Source organism: Schistocerca americana, unplaced genomic scaffold, assembly GCF_021461395.2.
Source record: "Schistocerca americana isolate TAMUIC-IGC-003095 unplaced genomic scaffold, iqSchAmer2.1 HiC_scaffold_639, whole genome shotgun sequence".
Classification (NCBI taxonomy): Eukaryota; Metazoa; Arthropoda; class Insecta; order Orthoptera; family Acrididae; genus Schistocerca; species Schistocerca americana.
This window is the reverse complement of record NW_025726389.1, coordinates 41,516-64,228: the sequence shown is the minus strand read 5'-3', so window position 1 is coordinate 64,228 and position 22,713 is coordinate 41,516. Positions and strand designations below refer to the sequence as shown.

General features: G+C 58.5%; 1 protein-coding gene across 1 annotated transcript in view; it reads right to left on the bottom strand.

Moving 5' to 3' along the window:
* Positions 1-9,358: 9,358 nt before the first annotated feature.
* Positions 9,359-22,713, bottom strand: part of LOC124588380 (serine/arginine repetitive matrix protein 1-like) — a gene marked incomplete at its 5' end in the record, with an annotated part of 48,946 nt that continues 35,591 nt past the window's right edge. The window contains one exon of the mRNA XM_047131471.1: positions 9,359-9,595. Within this exon, the coding sequence (XP_046987427.1) occupies positions 9,359-9,595 (237 nt within the window). The remainder of the gene's footprint in view (positions 9,596-22,713) is intronic.

The window sequence follows — 22,713 nt, the reverse complement described above, 5'->3', positions numbered from 1 at the left end:
TTTTTCCCGCTCTCACCACCACCGCCGCATCACGCCTTCCGTTTTCTTGGTTTCTTTTCTGTTCTTCAACTGCTTCAACATCACCGCGCCCCATTTCCACACCACAGCCATCAGCCTCCAAGACGGGCGGGCGCAGTGTGCCATTTCCGGCGCACAAGCACACCCGTACGGTACTCTCCTCGCCCCCACGCCACCAACAACACAGCGACCACGCGGCTTTCAGGCATGGCACGGCATGGCACGGCACGGCACGGCACGGCACCGGCGAAATGCGCCGCCCCCGCCCCTCCGCGCATCCGTCCGTCTCGCCACGTTCACTGACAGCCGCGTCTGCGGCTACACCACGACAACCACAACACAACACCGCTCCCCTCCCTGGCAACTCACATTGTTTTTCTCCTCCTCTTTTGCACAAACCACAACGCCGAGCACAGGCGCAAGCCACCCACACCCCGCGCCCCTCCCCGTCCCGTCTTTGGCCGCCGCTCCTCGTTTCCTCGTTTGCCCCCTCCCATCTCCCGAAATGCCATGCCAGCAGCGTTACGCATGCCCCTCCCCTGTCCACACAACACTACCGCCTAACGAACAGCCACATCCAGGGCACGCCCACCTCCAAACACTGCCAATTCACGGACGCACGCACACACACACACACACACACACACACACACACACACTCACTTTCTCGACACCTTTCTGTACGGAGGGTGCGTCATCTCGACCGTGACAGAGTGACGGCAACTATCGACGATCCATTTCCCCCCACTGGTAAAACATGTCCACTAACACCTACATACATCATTCAAGTACACAGACAATAGCATACACACAATGGGAGGGCACACGAACATGGACGGCACGGCACTGTCATACACTCTTCCTCAGAACCATATCAACAAACGTTACGTACATCCGGGAAAGCGAAAGCGAACGCGAAAGCGAAAGCGAAAGCAAAAGCAAAGGCAAAGCCCAATGCAGCCGTCAAAGGTAACGTTCACCACGGCAGACACTTGCAGCCGCGCCGCCGTTAAACGCATTTCAGTGCGGCTCCAATACGCCTCCGACACGGGAACGTTCCGTTGCTCTACGAATGCGTTTCTCCCCTTTTTCCCTTCCTCTCTCTTTTGCCCCCCCTCCTTGCACTCTTGCCTCATTCCTCACGTTCTGCCCAGACATTCCGACCGATCAAAGTCAACCTTTCGTTACCGTTCTCAGCGCGACGGTGTACAACAGTATGACGGGTGTGCCCAAGACTTCGGGTTCAGTTGCGTGACGCCGGTCTATCGCGCCGATCGACAGTTACTCAGGGGGCGACGGATCGGACCACGTCACCGACACGCAAAACACTTTCAAACAAACAAATACATACCGGATGGACACAGACAAACACGTGTACAGACATTCGCCAAACAAACGACCGCCGCCGCCGCCGTCGTCGTCTAGCGTGCATCTTGAATGACGACATCGGTGTGCGTGCGTCGTACGCAATCAGTCAGACACGGCTATCAAACATCAGAGTCGAATGGTACATCATCGTGCGTGTCGCCGTACACGTACAGTACAATACAACAACAATGCGTCTTAATGGCACGTTCATTTCAACGTCACTCACACACCTCCACGCTGCAGTTACGTCGCACCATTGTCAAACTCGGCGTACAGCAAAGGGAATAGTGGGCGGCAAAAAAAACCAAACAAAAACACTTCACATTTCACCCTCGCCATGTATGATGTGCAAAAAAAACAAACCCGCAAACGGCCGTCGTTACGGTGACACAAAAGTCGCCGATCGCACTGTCCCCCCTCGCAGACGGGTAACACACACACCCCAACAACACCAATGGGTCAAAAACCACGCCAACGAGGCGTGCCACCATTCCACGCCACGGCGACCAACCTCGTGGCCGTACCCCGCGCAACACGCTTTGACGCGCCCCCCCACCCACAATCAAAATGCACACATACATCACAGCCGTCCACACAAACAACAACAACAATTCCGCCCTTCCCGCAAAAGGCAAGTTGGTGGCCCTGAAAAGGGCCGTTTTGCCGCTCTCGCAACGGAGGAGCCTTCTCCATCCTTCCTTCCATTCCAGAGCCACCTCCTTACTTGGAGCTCGTGTACTTGGTCACCGCCTTCGTGCCCTCGCTCACGGCGTGCTTGGCCAGCTCGCCAGGCAGCAACAGCCGCACAGCGGTCTGGATCTCGCGGGACGTGATGGTCGAGCGCTTGTTGTAGTGCGCCAGGCGAGAAGCCTCGGCCGCAATGCGCTCGAAAATGTCGTTCACGAAGCTGTTCATGATGCTCATCGCCTTCGACGAGATGCCCGTGTCAGGGTGCACCTGCTTCAGCACCTTGTAGATGTAGATGGCATAGCTCTCCTTCCTCTTGCGCTTCTTCTTCTTGTCGCCCTTCGAAATGTTCTTCTGCGCCTTGCCAGCCTTCTTGGCGGCCTTCCCGCTAGTCTTGGGCGGCATCTCGAACCAACGTACGGCAGCAGCAACACCAGTAGCAAGCGCTCCGCTCTAGTCAGCGTCTCCCCACACAGTGGCACCCGCCGCCAGCCGCCGCCGCACCTTTACCAGCTCGCCCTGTTGCGGCCGCCGACCAATGGGGCGCGCGCGCAACCGGCCGCCGCACCCGAGCCCATAAAGCACCCCCACCCCGGCTGCGCCGGCACGCACTCCGCTGCTCGACTCGCTGCCGCTCGCACCGGTCGTTTTCGTTTCCGTTTCGTGTGCACCGTGGCTAGCCCATCGCCATGTCCGGACGCGGAAAGGGAGGCAAAGTCAAGGGCAAGTCAAAGTCCCGCTCAAGCAGGGCTGGGCTCCAGTTCCCGGTCGGCAGAATCCACCGCCTCCTGCGCAAGGGAAACTACGCAGAGCGCGTCGGCGCCGGGGCGCCCGTCTACCTCGCCGCCGTCATGGAGTACCTCGCGGCTGAGGTGCTCGAGCTGGCCGGAAACGCGGCCCGCGACAACAAGAAGACGCGCATCATCCCGCGCCACCTGCAGCTTGCCATCCGCAACGACGAGGAGCTCAACAAGCTCCTGTCGGGCGTCACCATCGCACAGGGTGGTGTCCTGCCCAACATCCAGGCCGTCCTGCTGCCAAAGAAGACCGAGAAGAAGGCCTAAAGGAGGCCAGGCAATCGCAGCGCCGCGTGCTCCCCTGCACGCAACGCGCTTTGCCGGCTCGGCCCACAACAATCGGCCCTTTTCAGGGCCACCACACAAACCTACGTCCAAAGCAAAATTGCAGTCGTCCTCGCCGCACCTTGTTTTGTTTTAACTTTGCACTGTCACAGCACAGCCGCCGCCGGCGCACGTCCGCCATCTTGTCGCCCACACAGCCCGTGTGGCCCAACACACACACACACACACACACATTTTGCACGGTCGCAGTCGCCTTCCAAACCGACAACGGCAGCAATAATGACCATTGTTAAAGGGAGGCGTGTCGACACACCGCCCTCCACTCCCGCGCGCAACGGCCGTCGACACGAACGAAACAGCTGATCCGGCCGCCTATGCCCACACGCCTTGCCTCGGAAACCCCAACGCCGCCGCAAACAAACACACAGAGCCAAACCACGCAAGCAAATAATCACCGCCTCTCGCACAACAACACACAGCCCGCCATCTCCGTCGCGATCGATACAAAGACACACAAACGAAGCAGCTCCACACACAGCCAGCCACATGACACGTTTCCTTTCCTTCTCCCCTCCCAGTCACATCACGTCGCTCAAACGGAAAGAAAGAAAGAAACAAACAAACAACACAGCGCACACACGCAGCAACAACACAGACTCTTTCGCACTTTTCAACTTCCGAACAGTGTGGTGGCCCTGAAAAGGGCCGTTTTCTAGTCTCTCCCACCCACAAGCACGGCCGCGGGAAGGCCAGCGCCCGCTGCGACGCAGCCTAACCGCCGAAACCGTACAGGGTGCGCCCCTGCCTCTTCAGGGCGTACACCACGTCCATGGCCGTCACAGTCTTGCGCTTGGCGTGCTCAGTGTACGTCACCGCGTCGCGGATCACGTTCTCCAGGAACACCTTCAGCACCCCGCGGGTCTCCTCGTAGATCAGACCAGAGATGCGCTTCACGCCGCCCCTGCGAGCCAGGCGGCGGATGGCGGGCTTCGTGATGCCCTGGATGTTGTCGCGCAACACCTTGCGGTGCCGCTTGGCGCCACCCTTGCCGAGCCCCTTTCCTCCCTTGCCGCGGCCTGTCATCCTTCCTTCCTCGGGCAAAGCAAAACGTGCACAAACAGCGGCTGCAGCGGCTGGCGAGTCGGCTACGGTCTGCGCCCAGCGCGCCCGCCGCCCCCCTATATAGACTCTGGCCCGCCCTCCCCCCACCACGCGCAACCGAGGGCATATAAGCGCAGCACGGAGGCGCGCGGGCCCGTTGTCAAGGCAGCACCGGACGCCGCGCCACACCTAACCTCCACGCACGCCGCTCCGCTACCGCTACCGCCATGGCCCGCACAAAGCAAACGGCCCGCAAGTCCACCGGCGGAAAGGCGCCGCGCAAACAGCTCGCCACCAAGGCGGCGAGGAAGAGCGCGCCCGCCACCGGAGGCGTCAAGAAGCCCCACCGCTACAGGCCGGGCACCGTCGCCCTGCGAGAAATCAGGCGCTACCAGAAGAGCACAGAGCTGCTCATCCGCAAGCTGCCATTCCAGCGCCTAGTGCGCGAGATCGCCCAGGACTTCAAGACCGACCTGCGCTTCCAGAGCTCCGCAGTCATGGCCCTGCAGGAGGCCAGCGAGGCCTACCTCGTCGGCCTCTTCGAAGACACCAACCTGTGCGCAATCCACGCCAAGCGCGTCACCATCATGCCCAAGGACATCCAGCTCGCGCGCCGCATCCGCGGCGAGCGCGCCTAAACCGCGCCGCGGCACCGCACCGCACAAACAAAAACGGCCCTTTTCAGGGCCACTAACATCTCTCCGTCGCGAGCAAACTTTGTCGGTCGCCTGCCTCTCGCCCCGCAACCCAAAAACAAAAACCACCACTTCCCGTCCGTCCGCCACACCCGCTCACTCTGCCTGCCTGCTAGCAGCGCGCAACAATCACACATCATCCCTCCCCGGCGCTCAAAGCGCACAATACCCAACGGCCGACGTCACACCGCACGGGTGGCTGGCCGGCCGCCGCTTTCGTTTCGAAAACAAAAAAAACCCGCACTCCACTCCGACGCGCTCGCTCGCTCTACACGCCACCGAAATCCCCGCCGACTCCTTCCGCATCTCAACGTGCCCCCCGTTGCAAAACATAACACACACACACACAAAGGAACAAAACAAAGACCAGACACGACTCGACAAGACAGACATCCGAGAAGAACGAACGCAGGCAAGCCAACCAACGTATTCAAACTAAACAACGTGACAGAAAACCAACCGTCGGCCGCCGCCACAAACACGGCGACAATCAACCACGACAACAACAACAACAACAACAACAACAACACCGCTTACCGCTACCGCCGCCCACACCCGCCACCGACCCCCGCAATCCAACCACCACGGCACGCAAACAGCATCCCCACGGGCATACAGACAGACACCCACACCAAACGCAACACGACAATCAAAACCTTCCCCGACGTGCTTTGATGGCCCTGAGAAGGGCCGTTTTTTTTGGGCCGCGCGTCTCTTGCGCGCCACTAGACGACGACGGGGGGTGGGGACGACGGAGTCAAGCGCCAAACCCTTCCTTTCCCCCATCTCTTTCTCCTCTACTCTACTTCTTCTTCTTGGGCGAAGCCTTCGCCTTAGACGGCGTCGTCGCCTTCTTCGGGCGCGGCGCCTTCGGCTTCTTCGTCGGAACCTTGGCGGCCTTCTTCGCCTTCGACGGCGACTTGGCCTTGGCCGGCTTGGCCGCAGCCGCCTTCTTCGCACCCGCGGGAGCGGCCGACGCCGCAGACGCCTTCTTGGCGGCGCCCGCCTTCCGACCGGTCGCCGCCTTCACGCCACCAGCCTTCTTTGCGCCGGCCGCACGGGCGCCCTTCTTCTCCTTGCTGGCCGGAGCGGCGCGCTTCTTCTTGGCACCGCCAGCACGAGCCTTGCCGCCCTCGGCCGCCCCCCCGCCGCCGGCGCCGGCAAGCTTGAACGAGCCGGACGCGCCCTTCCCCTTCGTCTGCACCAGCTCGCCCGCCACGACGGCCGACTTGAGGTACTTCTTGATAAACGGCGCCAGCTTCTCCGCGTCCAGCTTGTAGTGCGCGGCTATGTACTTCTTGATCGCCTGCAGCGACGACCCGCCGCGCTCCTTCAGACTCTTGATGGCGGCCGTCACCATCTCAGAGGTGCGCGGGTGCGCAGGCTTGGCGCGCGGCTTCTTCGCAGACGACGCAGACTTGGCCTTCTTCGTAGTGCCGGTGGCGGCGGGTGCCGCAGCAGTCTCGTTCGTAGCCGCCTGATCTGCCATTTCGACGACGCGCGTAACACACAGCGAGAGCGAGCGGGACGGCAGGCACGCAAGCACAGCACAGCAGCAGAGCAGAGAATGCGTGTGCATAAGTGTGTGTGTGACGCATTTCTGCGTTAACACTTGTGAGGAAGTTTTCAGCGTACTTGACGCTCTTTCTTCCATAAATAGGGTGCACCATGTTAGTATAAGTCTTTGTGAGGTTTTAGTCTTGTTCTGCACTGGAACATCACATGAGGAAAGTCTTCACTTCGCGGCACTATTGTTGCAGGCGAAGGAGATCTGGCCAGCGCAGCGTGGCGCGCCAGTGTGGTCGATGGCCGAGATCGCGTACCTTAGGGTTACGCGATACTTCGACCTTCTCGTAGAAGTCTTGGGCAGCGAGTTGGAACCGCTGTCTGAGTAAGGGAACTCCTGCGACGTGGTGTAGTTCCGCGGTGTTGAAGTCCCACGGAAGATGCAGCACCGTTCTGAGGGCCCTGTTTTGGACCATTTGTAGACGGCGGATGTTGGTCTCGGCTGCGTTGCCCCACACCACCGCTGCATAATCAAACAGCGGGCTGATGGTGGCTTTGTACAAGGTGAGACCTAAGTCTGCTGGTAGCGATGATGTGGGGTTGATGACCGGGTACAACATGCGCAGTCTACCCAGAGCCTTCCTCCTCACTTCTTCGATGTGTTGGCGCCACGTTAGACGCTTGTCTAGCGTGACGCCAAGATACTTGGCACTGTTGTTCCACGGTACGGGTCTTCCGCGGACTGTCAGCTGCTCGAGGTCTGCCGGAACATGCCTGAGCGCGATGATGATCGCCTGGCTTTTCTCGGGATTATAAGCCAGACGCCATTTCGTGGCCCATTCTTCTAGCGCCGCGGTTGCCGCTTGCAGACGCCGTTGTAGAGCTCGGGGGCATCTGCTGCGGTCGTAGACGGCGGTGTCGTCCGCGTACAGGGCGTTGTTCACTGCACCTGTACGTGGGAGGTCCGCTGTGTAGACCGAGTAAAGCGTCGGGCCGATGACCGAGCCTTGCGGTACACCCGCGAGTACCCGGCGCTCCGTGGAGATTCCACTGTCTGCCCGAACGTGGAACGTCCTGTCCCGCAGGTAAGTCTGCAGGAGACTCACGTGTGACACGGGTACCCCCAGTACAAGCAACTTGTACAGGAGGCCTTCGTGCCATACCGAGTCAAAGGCGCGTGACACGTCGAGCATAAGAGCACCGAAATACTCGCGTCGGTCAACTGCTCCGAACGCTTCCTCAGTCAGCCGTAGGACTTGGTGTGTGGCAGAGTGTCCTCGCCGGAACCCAAATTGCTCATCAGGCAGAATTTGTTCGTCGGTGATATGACGCAGGAGGCGCGTCATGTATAGCCGCTCAAAAAGTTTGGATAGCGCCGGCAGCAAGCTAATCGGACGGTAGTTTTTTGCCATCCGCGCGTCCTTCCCTGGTTTTGGTAGGGCCACTATTTCTGCGTGCTTCCAGATTTGCGGAAACTCTTCTGTACGAAGCACTTCATTGAAGAGTTCTGTAAGTTTGGCCACTGCTTCTTCTGGGAGTTGCCTGAGGAGCGAATTTGTCACCATGTCTGGACCCGCGGCTTTGCGACCTTGAAGGTGACGCAGCAGCAGTTTCACCTCGTCGACGGCTATCGGCGTGATGTGGTCGTCTGGGTCCCTCGCCGCAAGGTAGCGGGGAAGACGATCCCTGACGAGTCGAATGTGCGCTGCGTCGACTGGGTCCTCCATCGGTGTGAAATTAGCGGCGAACGCATCGGCCAGGCAGTTGGCCTTTGCATTCGGCTCGCTGACAAAATCTGCTCCGACCTGGAGTGGAGGAACTTTCATCGTGCGACGGATGAAGCTCTTAACCGTTCTCCACGCCGAACCATCTTCCGTGTTGAGCTGGGAGATCTTGGTCGCCCACTCCTGGTGCCTGTGTTTTTCTGCTGCGACCTTGATTTCCCGGCGCAACCGGTTGAGTGTCGGTTTGATGGCCGGATTTCGGGTGCGTTGCCATTCTCTGGCAACCCGGTTTTTCTCGGAGATTAAGTTCTCCAGGTCTCGTGGCAGACGCTGTGGTTTGCAGCTTCGGTGGTCGGCTGCTGGTCTGGGCGGCGTGGCGTTGGTTGCTGCTTCCACCATGCAGTTTGTGTAGTGTTGTAGAGCCGCGTTTACGCCGTTCGCGGCCGGTTCCGGGAGTTGTTCCAATGCTGCCACCATGGCTTCGCGGTATTGGTCCCAGTTGATTCCGCGTAAGTCGAGCCCTCTTCTTGGAATTGGCGCAAGTTCCGCCTCAACTTCGAACATTACTGGGACATGATCGGAGTTGATCGGCGGCCTTGTGCTCGCTGTCAGGTTCTGTCTGACGCCTTTGTTTATCAGTATGTCGATCACGTCAGGCAACCCTCTAGGAGGAAAGATGGTCGGTTCGTGAGGGGCGACAACTACGGCGTTATGGCGCTCTACGATGCGTTGCAGCTGCCGCCCACTCGTGTTCGTGAGTCTGGAATTCCAGACTAGATTTTTGGAATTGTAGTCGCCTCCCAGTAGAAGTTGTCCTGGAAGTGACAACAATTTGTCCATGTCTTCTCGTTGCAGGCGCCGACTCGGTGACTTGTACACGACACCGACCGTGATTTTTCCATGCGCCGTGTTTACTGCGACCGCGGTCGCCTCGGCTGTCTGCAGCGGCGGCAGGTGAATCTTATAGTGGCTTAGCGTCCGACGTACGTATATTGCCGTTCCCCCTCCGTGGGTTGGCCTGTCGTCGCGGTGACACACATAATTCGGTATCCCGACGCGGACTCCGGGTTTCAGGAACGTCTCCGTCACGAGACATAAATCCACATTTTCCGTGCGAATTAACTCGCGAAATTCTGCGGCCTGTTCTCGTAGGCCGCGGGCATTCCAGAGGCATATTTTAATTTCTCGTGGCGCTGCCATGCTGGGTCGTGGGGTTGTTGATATTTGTTGCCTGCTGCATAGCGGCCGCAATCTTGGCAGGAAGTTCGCTGATGACGTTCACGACGAGGGAAATGAATTTTTCCATCATCGCGAACATTCGCTGCTCCATTGCCATCATCATGCGCTCATAGCTGGCGCTCATGCTGCCGACGGCGTCGTGGCGGTCGGCTTGTGGTGTGTTGTCGAGTGCTGCCTGGCGAGCGGCGGTCTCAGAGAATCACAAGGCCCAGCCAGTGTCGCGGGCGGGCGCGGACGGCCGAGAGAGCGGCCGCCACTCTGCGCGCCGCCGCGCCGCGCCTCCCGCGCTTGCTACCGCCCAACGTCCGACAGCCTGTGCGGAGCAGCCCCAAACCTGCGCCACAACCGCCCGCGCCTTTCAAACCACCGAGGATGGGGCTACACACAGCCACACCACAGTCGCCAACCAGTCGCCACGGCAGCGCCGCAAACCACGGCCAAACTGCAGCTACCGCGCGCTACAGCCTGGGTCGGCCCGCCGAGAATCGCCGCCCCCGCCCAAATGCCGCCCCCACAGCCCCAGCCGACGACCCGCCACAATGGCCAAACCTTCGGCAAAACTCCCACACCGTCGCCGCGGCAGCCCGGCCAGCGCGGCCGGCGCCACAGCCACACAAGCCGAGGCGTGCGGCGATGACGGCCGTGCAAACGCGCCTCCGCCGCCCCATCGCCTTCCGTCGCCCTCCCGCCGTTTCCCGATCGGCCCGCAGCCGTCGGGCCACATCGCGCGCCGTCCTCCTCCTCTCGCCCGCCAACATTCACAGCCGTTTCTCAACAATTGCCCGCCGCAAACGGACGCCGCCTGCGCAACAGGCGCCGCCGCCCCTCGCCGCTTCCGACCCAACCCCTCGACCGAGGCAAACCGCAATCCGAATCTACAGACCAACCCAATCTGCCGTCAAGCACACACGACAGCCGACCTTACACGTTACGCGTTACACATTACGTTTACACGTCTACGTTAGGTTAGGTTAGGTTAGGTGGACGTGGGTTAGGTTAAGGGGACTTGGGTTAGGTTAAGCGTCAAACTTAGGTTAAGCATTCAAACACGTCAGGCGTCAGAGGTTAGGTTAGGTTAGGTTAGGTTACACGTTAGGTTAAGGGGTCAGTGCTAGGTTAAGAAGCGTCAAACGTAGGTTAAAAAAGCGTTCAAACGTGAGGCGTGAGCCGGACAGCTTACCTTACGTAGACGTTAGGGGCTCACAGGCTGAGCTCACCTCGCCACACCACAGGTTAGGTTCGGTTCGCTCGGCTCAGCGTAAAGCGCCGAGGTCAGGGTTACGTTCGTTCACCTTCGGGCGCCACACTTTCGGTTGAAAGGTCGCGACGGGACGACGTCGGCAGGCACGCCGCAAACGAACAAAAACGTACAGACGACGTCGGAAACCGCCGACAGACGGGGGAGCAGCACGACCACGACCAGACACCGAGCGCGAACGAGACACACGCGAACCACCCCCACCGGCCAAAGGGCACCACACAACAACCCAGAGCACCACGTGTCGACACCAGAGCAACCCGCCGCTCACGCGACATGGGCTGGCACCGAAGGGCAACCGCCCGCAACTGCGCTTTCCGCGCCGGCCCGGATGCACGTCGTGCTACAACAACACCACTACCGTACACAGCCGCTGTTCACAACATCACTATCAATGGCGCGCCCGCGGCTCGCCGCCGTCGCAGTCGCAGCCCCAACGCCAGCACTTTTGCACCACCATTCACACGCACCGCAACACAGCTCGCCGACACAGCCGAACAAAACAAACACCACACAACAACAGCAACAACGCCGCCGCCTCTACTTGTGCCGGCGACCCACCCCGCCGATGGCGCACCTTTCGCCAGCCGGCAATCGACACACACGCACCCACCCACCGGGGCCCAGTGCAAAAAAAAACACACAAAAACAAAAAAACCAAACAACACAAACGACACGGGAAGCGCACACCGCCACTTCGCGCGCACGCCACCAACCAGTCGTCGTCTCAAAATAACAAACACAAACAAAATAAACTAACAACTAGGGCAACACAAAACAAAAACGCCTCGCACGAACCGCCCACAAAAAGGACAAGCACACGCACAGCCTCTGCTGACGACCACGACGCAGCGGCACGCTGCTCCTGTCCCGCGCCCCGCGCCCCACTCGATTCACAACTCACGCGACACCGTCAACGACGGGCTCGCTTCCCGCAACCTACCACCTTTCCGCCACGACGCACAGCCCCAGCCAGCCCCACCCGACGACGCCCGTGGCAACGACTGCACTTTCACCACCGCCTCCCCCTTCCCCCCCCCCAAAACACCCACACACACACACACAGCCAGCCAAAAACGCACTCGCGACCCACACATGCACGTGCATCGGCACACGCCAACCAGTCAACGTCGACAACCACACGCAAGGCTCGAAACGAAACCGGCGTCCTTCCACGTTGCCATCACGCTACGCGACACAAGACACAAGGAACCAACACAACAGCCGGCCCCACTAATTCCCACTCTCACGCCGCAAAAAGCACACCGAAACCGCCAAACGCACGCACATTCCCCTTCGCACTGACACCACCGACCGGCTCGCTACCACACACCTCTCGGCAGCCGTTTCACGCCAATTCGCCACACAGTCGACAAGCGCCCGCCCTGTACGGCACACGCAACGACGCAGCGCAGCAAAGGGCGCCCGCAACACATACCTCTCCGCCGCCCGACGCGCCAACCGCCACACCACACCGCCAGCCACTCGCAAATTGTGCACTGCCACCAGCCACACGTCCAACACGCCGCGCCGCCTCCGGCCACCCGCCAGGGGGCGCTCACGTCCGCGACAACAGCGCGGCCCGCCGGGCCGGGCCGAACCGAACCGAGCCGCCGCTGCTCTGCACTCGGCACGGCCACACCCTGCTGCAGACCGGGCTCGTCTCTCTGTACGCGTCTGCCTGCGCATCAACACAACACGACCTTTTATATTTTTTTTTTTCCTCTCTACCGCCATCCCTTCTTCTCGCGTTTTACTCGTTGTTGCAGCAGCGGCGCCACACCTACACATCCACAGCCCCAGCCGAGCCGGCCTCACCTCAGGGCCCGCCGCCAGCGTCTCCTCCTCGGGCACAGGTGCGGTGCTGTGGCCGCCCATCCAACCGCATTGCTGGCCGTCCAGCCACCAGGCGTTCCCACTGCCGCGAGCCACGCCGCGCACCGACCCTGCTGCAGAAAACGAAGCATAGCCAGAGACCGACCGATACACAAAGCAAGCCGTCGCCTCGCCTCTTGTCCTTCCTGCCTTCCTTCCGCCCCCGCCCTTCTCACACCACCGCCTCTCCACTTTCGCCCCCCCCCCCCCCTCCTTTTTTTTTTTTTTTTTTTTTTCTTCTTTCTTTCTTTCTTTGGCCCTCTCTCCTTCCCGCCATGGCGGTTACGGCACCGCCTGCAGCGGCAGATTTTTTGCGCCCACACGCCTACTCCTACCACCATTAACCTTGCCCTGCCCTGCCCATCAACGTCGCAGTCGAACCGACGCTTGCCAACACACTGCCCACGTTCCTTTCTCTTTTCGGCCTACGCCCATTACGCGCCGCCGCCACAGCACCTTCCCTTCCCACAACACACCGACGTCATCACACGCACCCAAAACAGGGGCCACGACCGTGTTCCTCGCCCACTCCCATCCCGCACGGTACGCACATTCCCAACTACTACCGCGCACCCTCCCTTTCCAATCTGTGTGTCTCTGTGTCTGTGTCCTGTCCGCGCGTGACGCCTCTCAACATCCGCCGTCCCCCGTCCCCCGTCCCGTTTTCGCCCCCATGCCGTCGTCGCGCCGCCTCCTCCCCGTCCACCGCCGCCCCTGTCCGCCCCGCACCACACCATACACCGCTGCTTGTCCCGGCCGTTGCCACCAAAGGCGCCGACCGCAAACGCGCCACGCCGCAGCCCCCGTGCGTCTCGCGCTCGCTTGCATCTCCGTGCCGACGCTGCCTCTCTTCCCACTCGCACTCGACCTCGACAACACAGTCTTTGGCTCCGCCACTGCGTGTTCCGGTGGTACGCACGCTGCAACACGTATGTATTCATTACCAGAGCGATGGCGAGGCATGACAGCATCTCTGTCTGACCAGAGAGTTCTTTATCGCTGCTAGTCGGCGCTTGGACCGCGCCAGACGACAGTAGTGGCACGCACCGGGTCGCCAGGAACAGTTGTTATATATATTGTAGCGCGAGTCGGGAGAGGTAGTAGTCGGTCGACAGTAGTAGCGGGTGGACGGTTGTACTGAGCGGGCGTCGGCGGCGTGCTCTGCTCGTCTCGCGACTCTGGTCACGGTTCGGGACGATGTATAGTATATTGTGTTATAATCAAAAAGGTGGTGTGACGCTGCATTGCGCAAATCTGATAACGTATGTTCATTGTACTTATTTTGTTCAACAACAAAAGCCCCACTATTACTGTTTTTCTAAAGTAACTTTTGTCTCTTAACGAAAAACATTCACTTTTTAAAGACTACGTCCTATGGCATTTCCCTCCAAGGAGTGCAATTAATTACCAGCCAGCACTCATTCATTGCACACAGCTGTGTAAGGGGTATCTACAATTGAGGAGCGGATATAAATGCAATTTTTTTTTTGTTTTTTTTTCTTTTGTGTGTGTGTTGTAACCTCCCAGCAAAATTTAAAATAATGGACAATGTTATTTACGGATGCTAATGGACATTGCGCTAATTGTAACCTCGCCCACAATGAGAGGTATTGAAAATGGCAACAAAAATGTGAAATTCGCAATCTGACTCAAATATAAAGTCTTCACACAACATTTAAAAAAGTCCGTTCAGTGACAAGAAACTTCAATTAAACCGAAATATCGGTCTTTGGCCCTGTGCAAAACAATCAGAATTAAAGTCTTACCTCCGAATAAATGGATGTCACATTTCTGCTCTGGTTGTTGCGCAGCGCTTGGAGGAACTGCATTGCAAATAATAATATTCTCTCTTTTTTTTTGTGATTTTAGTGACATTTTTCTTCAAAGAAGTGGAATGAAATGTGAAGTGCAACGAACTCTTTAGTTCAATAAAAAATTAAATGTTTGAAAAATGCTTTTGAAATAAAAATTATTATTGGGGAACTTGTTGGAGAATAATTACAATAAATACAATTTTTCATTATCTAATGATTATATTAATTAACAGTATACCTTATTCACCATCTTGACCAGTGTTGCCGACCGCCTACATCACAACAACCGCACTCGGCTGCTACTACTGACCGACCGCTCTGCATGACGACTATTAGCGTACTGCACGCGACGACTACTGACTGACTGACTGACTGACTGAGAACCGCTCGCAACACTCGCGCAGTCCAGCGCAAACTCTCTGGTCACAGATGCTACAATGTCTCGCCATCGCTACTATGTTACATACGTGTTTCAGTGTCTTTTTCATTGGGGTAACGATCTTTGGCTCTTTTTATTCTGAATACAGGGCCAAAGGTCAACGCTGCTGCCCTTATACAATTTATCAGGTTTCATTATGTCTGTTGCAATGTTACATACGGTTCACTCTTTCATTAATATTATCGTTGGGTTTGTTTTGTAGGGACGTTAACATTCTGGCACATTTTTATTATCATCGGACTCTCTGCTATTTGTGCAGGGAGGTTATGCCTGGGTCCATTTCCATTTCCATTTACATTTTAATATTGATAGACTTTTTGTTTTCTTTTTTGTTTCTTGTTGTTTTTCCTTCTTTTTTTTTGTTTTGTTTTTCCCGCTCTCACCACCACCGCCGCATCACGCCTTCCGTTTTCTTGGTTTCTTTTCTGTTCTTCAACTGCTTCAACATCACCGCGCCCCATTTCCACACCACAGCCATCAGCCTCCAAGACGGGCGGGCGCAGTGTGCCATTTCCGGCGCACAAGCACACCCGTACGGTACTCTCCTCGCCCCCACGCCACCAACAACACAGCGACCACGCGGCTTTCAGGCATGGCACGGCATGGCACGGCACGGCACGGCACGGCACCGGCGAAATGCGCCGCCCCCGCCCCTCCGCGCATCCGTCCGTCTCGCCACGTTCACTGACAGCCGCGTCTGCGGCTACACCACGACAACCACAACACAACACCGCTCCCCTCCCTGGCAACTCACATTGTTTTTCTCCTCCTCTTTTGCACAAACCACAACGCCGAGCACAGGCGCAAGCCACCCACACCCCGCGCCCCTCCCCGTCCCGTCTTTGGCCGCCGCTCCTCGTTTCCTCGTTTGCCCCCTCCCATCTCCCGAAATGCCATGCCAGCAGCGTTACGCATGCCCCTCCCCTGTCCACACAACACTACCGCCTAACGAACAGCCACATCCAGGGCACGCCCACCTCCAAACACTGCCAATTCACGGACGCACGCACACACACACACACACACACACACACACACACACTCACTTTCTCGACACCTTTCTGTACGGAGGGTGCGTCATCTCGACCGTGACAGAGTGACGGCAACTATCGACGATCCATTTCCCCCCACTGGTAAAACATGTCCACTAACACCTACATACATCATTCAAGTACACAGACAATAGCATACACACAATGGGAGGGCACACGAACATGGACGGCACGGCACTGTCATACACTCTTCCTCAGAACCATATCAACAAACGTTACGTACATCCGGGAAAGCGAAAGCGAACGCGAAAGCGAAAGCGAAAGCAAAAGCAAAGGCAAAGCCCAATGCAGCCGTCAAAGGTAACGTTCACCACGGCAGACACTTGCAGCCGCGCCGCCGTTAAACGCATTTCAGTGCGGCTCCAATACGCCTCCGACACGGGAACGTTCCGTTGCTCTACGAATGCGTTTCTCCCCTTTTTCCCTTCCTCTCTCTTTTGCCCCCCCTCCTTGCACTCTTGCCTCATTCCTCACGTTCTGCCCAGACATTCCGACCGATCAAAGTCAACCTTTCGTTACCGTTCTCAGCGCGACGGTGTACAACAGTATGACGGGTGTGCCCAAGACTTCGGGTTCAGTTGCGTGACGCCGGTCTATCGCGCCGATCGACAGTTACTCAGGGGGCGACGGATCGGACCACGTCACCGACACACAAAACACTTTCAAACAAACAAATACATACCGGATGGACACAGACAAACACGTGTACAGACATTCGCCAAACAAACGACCGCCGCCGCCGCCGTCGTCGTCTAGCGTGCATCTTGAATGACGACATCGGTGTGCGTGCGTCGTACGCAATCAGTCAGACACGGCTATCAAACATCAGAGTCGAATGGTACATCATCGTGCGTGTCGCCGTACACGTACAGTACAATACAACAACAATGCGTCTTAATGGCACGTTCATTTCAACGTCACTCACACACCTCCACGCTGCAGTTACGTCGCACCATTGTCAAACTCGGCGTACAGCAAAGGGAATAGTGGGCGGCAAAAAAAACCAAACAAAAACACTTCACATTTCACCCTCGCCATGTATGATGTGCAAAAAAAACAAACCCGCAAACGGCCGTCGTTACGGTGACACAAAAGTCGCCGATCGCACTGTCCCCCCTCGCAGACGGGTAACACACACACCCCAACAACACCAATGGGTCAAAAACCACGCCAACGAGGCGTGCCACCATTCCACGCCACGGCGACCAACCTCGTGGCCGTACCCCGCGCAACACGCTTTGACGCGCCCCCCCACCCACAATCAAAATGCACACATACATCACAGCCGTCCACACAAACAACAACAACAATTCCGCCCTTCCCGCAAAAGGCAAGTTGGTGGCCCTGAAAAGGGCCGTTTTGCCGCTCTCGCAACGGAGGAGCCTTCTCCATCCTTCCTTCCATTCCAGAGCCACCTCCTTACTTGGAGCTCGTGTACTTGGTCACCGCCTTCGTGCCCTCGCTCACGGCGTGCTTGGCCAGCTCGCCAGGCAGCAACAGCCGCACAGCGGTCTGGATCTCGCGGGACGTGATGGTCGAGCGCTTGTTGTAGTGCGCCAGGCGAGAAGCCTCGGCCGCAATGCGCTCGAAAATGTCGTTCACGAAGCTGTTCATGATGCTCATCGCCTTCGACGAGATGCCCGTGTCAGGGTGCACCTGCTTCAGCACCTTGTAGATGTAGATGGCATAGCTCTCCTTCCTCTTGCGCTTCTTCTTCTTGTCGCCCTTCGAAATGTTCTTCTGCGCCTTGCCAGCCTTCTTGGCGGCCTTCCCGCTAGTCTTGGGCGGCATCTCGAACCAACGTACGGCAGCAGCAACACCAGTAGCAAGCGCTCCGCTCTAGTCAGCGTCTCCCCACACAGTGGCACCCGCCGCCAGCCGCCGCCGCACCTTTACCAGCTCGCCCTGTTGCGGCCGCCGACCAATGGGGCGCGCGCGCAACCGGCCGCCGCACCCGAGCCCATAAAGCACCCCCACCCCGGCTGCGCCGGCACGCACTCCGCTGCTCGACTCGCTGCCGCTCGCACCGGTCGTTTTCGTTTCCGTTTCGTGTGCACCGTCGCTAGCCCATCGCCATGTCCGGACGCGGAAAGGGAGGCAAAGTCAAGGGCAAGTCAAAGTCCCGCTCAAGCAGGGCTGGGCTCCAGTTCCCGGTCGGCAGAATCCACCGCCTCCTGCGCAAGGGAAACTACGCAGAGCGCGTCGGCGCCGGGGCGCCCGTCTACCTCGCCGCCGTCATGGAGTACCTCGCGGCTGAGGTGCTCGAGCTGGCCGGAAACGCGGCCCGCGACAACAAGAAGACGCGCATCATCCCGCGCCACCTGCAGCTTGCCATCCGCAACGACGAGGAGCTCAACAAGCTCCTGTCGGGCGTCACCATCGCACAGGGTGGTGTCCTGCCCAACATCCAGGCCGTCCTGCTGCCAAAGAAGACCGAGAAGAAGGCCTAAAGGAGGCCAGGCAATCGCAGCGCCGCGTGCTCCCCTGCACGCAACGCGCTTTGCCGGCTCGGCCCACAACAATCGGCCCTTTTCAGGGCCACCACACAAACCTACGTCCAAAGCAAAATTGCAGTCGTCCTCGCCGCACCTTGTTTTGTTTTAACTTTGCACTGTCACAGCACAGCCGCCGCCGGCGCACGTCCGCCATCTTGTCGCCCACACAGCCCGTGTGGCCCAACACACACACACACACACACACACATTTTGCACGGTCGCAGTCGCCTTCCAAACCGACAACGGCAGCAATAATGACCATTGTTAAAGGGAGGCGTGTCGACACACCGCCCTCCACTCCCGCGCGCAACGGCCGTCGACACGAACGAAACAGCTGATCCGGCCGCCTATGCCCACACGCCTTGCCTCGGAAACCCCAACGCCGCCGCAAACAAACACACAGAGCCAAACCACGCAAGCAAATAATCACCGCCTCTCGCACAACAACACACAGCCCGCCATCTCCGTCGCGATCGATACAAAGACACACAAACGAAGCAGCTCCACACACAGCCAGCCACATGACACGTTTCCTTTCCTTCTCCCCTCCCAGTCACATCACGTCGCTCAAACGGAAAGAAAGAAAGAAACAAACAAACAACACAGCGCACACACGCAGCAACAACACAGACTCTTTCGCACTTTTCAACTTCCGAACAGTGTGGTGGCCCTGAAAAGGGCCGTTTTCTAGTCTCTCCCACCCACAAGCACGGCCGCGGGAAGGCCAGCGCCCGCTGCGACGCAGCCTAACCGCCGAAACCGTACAGGGTGCGCCCCTGCCTCTTCAGGGCGTACACCACGTCCATGGCCGTCACAGTCTTGCGCTTGGCGTGCTCAGTGTACGTCACCGCGTCGCGGATCACGTTCTCCAGGAACACCTTCAGCACCCCGCGGGTCTCCTCGTAGATCAGACCAGAGATGCGCTTCACGCCGCCCCTGCGAGCCAGGCGGCGGATGGCGGGCTTCGTGATGCCCTGGATGTTGTCGCGCAACACCTTGCGGTGCCGCTTGGCGCCACCCTTGCCGAGCCCCTTTCCTCCCTTGCCGCGGCCTGTCATCCTTCCTTCCTCGGGCAAAGCAAAACGTGCACAAACAGCGGCTGCAGCGGCTGGCGAGTCGGCTACGGTCTGCGCCCAGCGCGCCCGCCGCCCCCCTATATAGACTCTGGCCCGCCCTCCCCCCACCACGCGCAACCGAGGGCATATAAGCGCAGCACGGAGGCGCGCGGGCCCGTTGTCAAGGCAGCACCGGACGCCGCGCCACACCTAACCTCCACGCACGCCGCTCCGCTACCGCTACCGCCATGGCCCGCACAAAGCAAACGGCCCGCAAGTCCACCGGCGGAAAGGCGCCGCGCAAACAGCTCGCCACCAAGGCGGCGAGGAAGAGCGCGCCCGCCACCGGAGGCGTCAAGAAGCCCCACCGCTACAGGCCGGGCACCGTCGCCCTGCGAGAAATCAGGCGCTACCAGAAGAGCACAGAGCTGCTCATCCGCAAGCTGCCATTCCAGCGCCTAGTGCGCGAGATCGCCCAGGACTTCAAGACCGACCTGCGCTTCCAGAGCTCCGCAGTCATGGCCCTGCAGGAGGCCAGCGAGGCCTACCTCGTCGGCCTCTTCGAAGACACCAACCTGTGCGCAATCCACGCCAAGCGCGTCACCATCATGCCCAAGGACATCCAGCTCGCGCGCCGCATCCGCGGCGAGCGCGCCTAAACCGCGCCGCGGCACCGCACCGCACAAACAAAAACGGCCCTTTTCAGGGCCACTAACATCTCTCCGTCGCGAGCAAACTTTGTCGGTCGCCTGCCTCTCGCCCCGCAACCCAAAAACAAAAACCACCACTTCCCGTCCGTCCGCCACACCCGCTCACTCTGCCTGCCTGCTAGCAGCGCGCAACAATCACACATCATCCCTCCCCGGCGCTCAAAGCGCACAATACCCAACGGCCGACGTCACACCGCACGGGTGGCTGGCCGGCCGCCGCTTTCGTTTCGAAAACAAAAAAAACCCGCACTCCACTCCGACGCGCTCGCTCGCTCTACACGCCACCGAAATCCCCGCCGACTCCTTCCGCATCTCAACGTGCCCCCCGTTGCAAAACATAACACACACACACACAAAGGAACAAAACAAAGACCAGACACGACTCGACAAGACAGACATCCGAGAAGAACGAACGCAGGCAAGCCAACCAACGTATTCAAACTAAACAACGTGACAGAAAACCAACCGTCGGCCGCCGCCACAAACACGGCGACAATCAACCACGACAACAACAACAACAACAACAACAACAACACCGCTTACCGCTACCGCCGCCCACACCCGCCACCGACCCCCGCAATCCAACCACCACGGCACGCAAACAGCATCCCCACGGGCATACAGACAGACACCCACACCAAACGCAACACGACAATCAAAACCTTCCCCGACGTGCTTTGATGGCCCTGAGAAGGGCCGTTTTTTTTGGGCCGCGCGTCTCTTGCGCGCCACTAGACGACGACGGGGGGTGGGGACGACGGAGTCAAGCGCCAAACCCTTCCTTTCCCCCATCTCTTTCTCCTCTACTCTACTTCTTCTTCTTGGGCGAAGCCTTCGCCTTAGACGGCGTCGTCGCCTTCTTCGGGCGCGGCGCCTTCGGCTTCTTCGTCGGAACCTTGGCGGCCTTCTTCGCCTTCGACGGCGACTTGGCCTTGGCCGGCTTGGCCGCAGCCGCCTTCTTCGCACCCGCGGGAGCGGCCGACGCCGCAGACGCCTTCTTGGCGGCGCCCGCCTTCCGACCGGTCGCCGCCTTCACGCCACCAGCCTTCTTTGCGCCGGCCGCACGGGCGCCCTTCTTCTCCTTGCTGGCCGGAGCGGCGCGCTTCTTCTTGGCACCGCCAGCACGAGCCTTGCCGCCCTCGGCCGCCCCCCCGCCGCCGGCGCCGGCAAGCTTGAACGAGCCGGACGCGCCCTTCCCCTTCGTCTGCACCAGCTCGCCCGCCACGACGGCCGACTTGAGGTACTTCTTGATAAACGGCGCCAGCTTCTCCGCGTCCAGCTTGTAGTGCGCGGCTATGTACTTCTTGATCGCCTGCAGCGACGACCCGCCGCGCTCCTTCAGACTCTTGATGGCGGCCGTCACCATCTCAGAGGTGCGCGGGTGCGCAGGCTTGGCGCGCGGCTTCTTCGCAGACGACGCAGACTTGGCCTTCTTCGTAGTGCCGGTGGCGGCGGGTGCCGCAGCAGTCTCGTTCGTAGCCGCCTGATCTGCCATTTCGACGACGCGCGTAACACACAGCGAGAGCGAGCGGGACGGCAGGCACGCAAGCACAGCACAGCAGCAGAGCAGAGAATCATTTTTTTTTTTTTTTTTTTTTTTTTTTTTTTTTTTTTTTTTTTTTTTTTTACCTGTGTGGTGTCGTTGCCGAAGTGCTACCGCCTTTGGCGGCTGGACTTCCAAGGGTGAGAGGTAGGTTTGTACATCTTTATTGTTATCTTTTGTAGGACTTTGGGCTCACAGGGGTCCTTTTTGCCCTACATACCTTTGCTTCACTTTTCATTGTGTTGTGAGGGCCCTGGGGACCTTGACTTTATGCCATGGTTCAGGTTGGGTGGTTGCGATTCCTTCGAGTTGTCTCGTTGATACCCTTAAGTCGTCTATTTTGTTGATAAGACGCTGGACGTGTAGTTGGATTACTTGATCTATTGTTGAGACCTGCAGTTCATCATGTAAAGATACAATTCGGGACCACCTGGGCGCTTTGAGAATGATTCTTAGACACCGGTTTTGTAGTCGTTGTAGTTTGCGGATGTTGGTGGTGGATGTGATTCCCCACGTAGCGCAGCCATATAGCATCATCGGGAGTATTGTCGCGCGGTAGATGCGTAGCTTCGTAGCTACGTTTAGGTCAGTGCTTGCTAAGAAGGGGTATAGTCCATGGATGGCGCGAATGATTTTGAGGCTTTTGTCGTTGATGTGGGCTGAGAATGTGAGTTTATGGTCCAGGGTGACCCCTAAATATTTCGTCGTGGTGGACCATTCGATGGCGTGGTCATTGATCTGGAGGCGGCGGTGAAGAATCGGTCTCCGTCGAGTGAAAAGTATGGCCTTTGTCTTGAGTGCGTTGATAGTGATTTTATTATCAGTTGCCCACAAAAGGAGGATATCGATCTGGTGTTGCAAGCGGGTGATTGCTGTATCTAATGAACGGCTGCTGGTGAGGAGAGCCGTATCATCAGCGAACTGTGCTAGCATGATGTTCGGCAGTTTGGGCATGTCATTTACGTAGATGGTGAACAGGATGGGAGAGAGTACCGATCCTTGCGGTATACCGTCGGAGAGATGTTTGGTGTCTGAGTGTTGGTCGGCCTGTT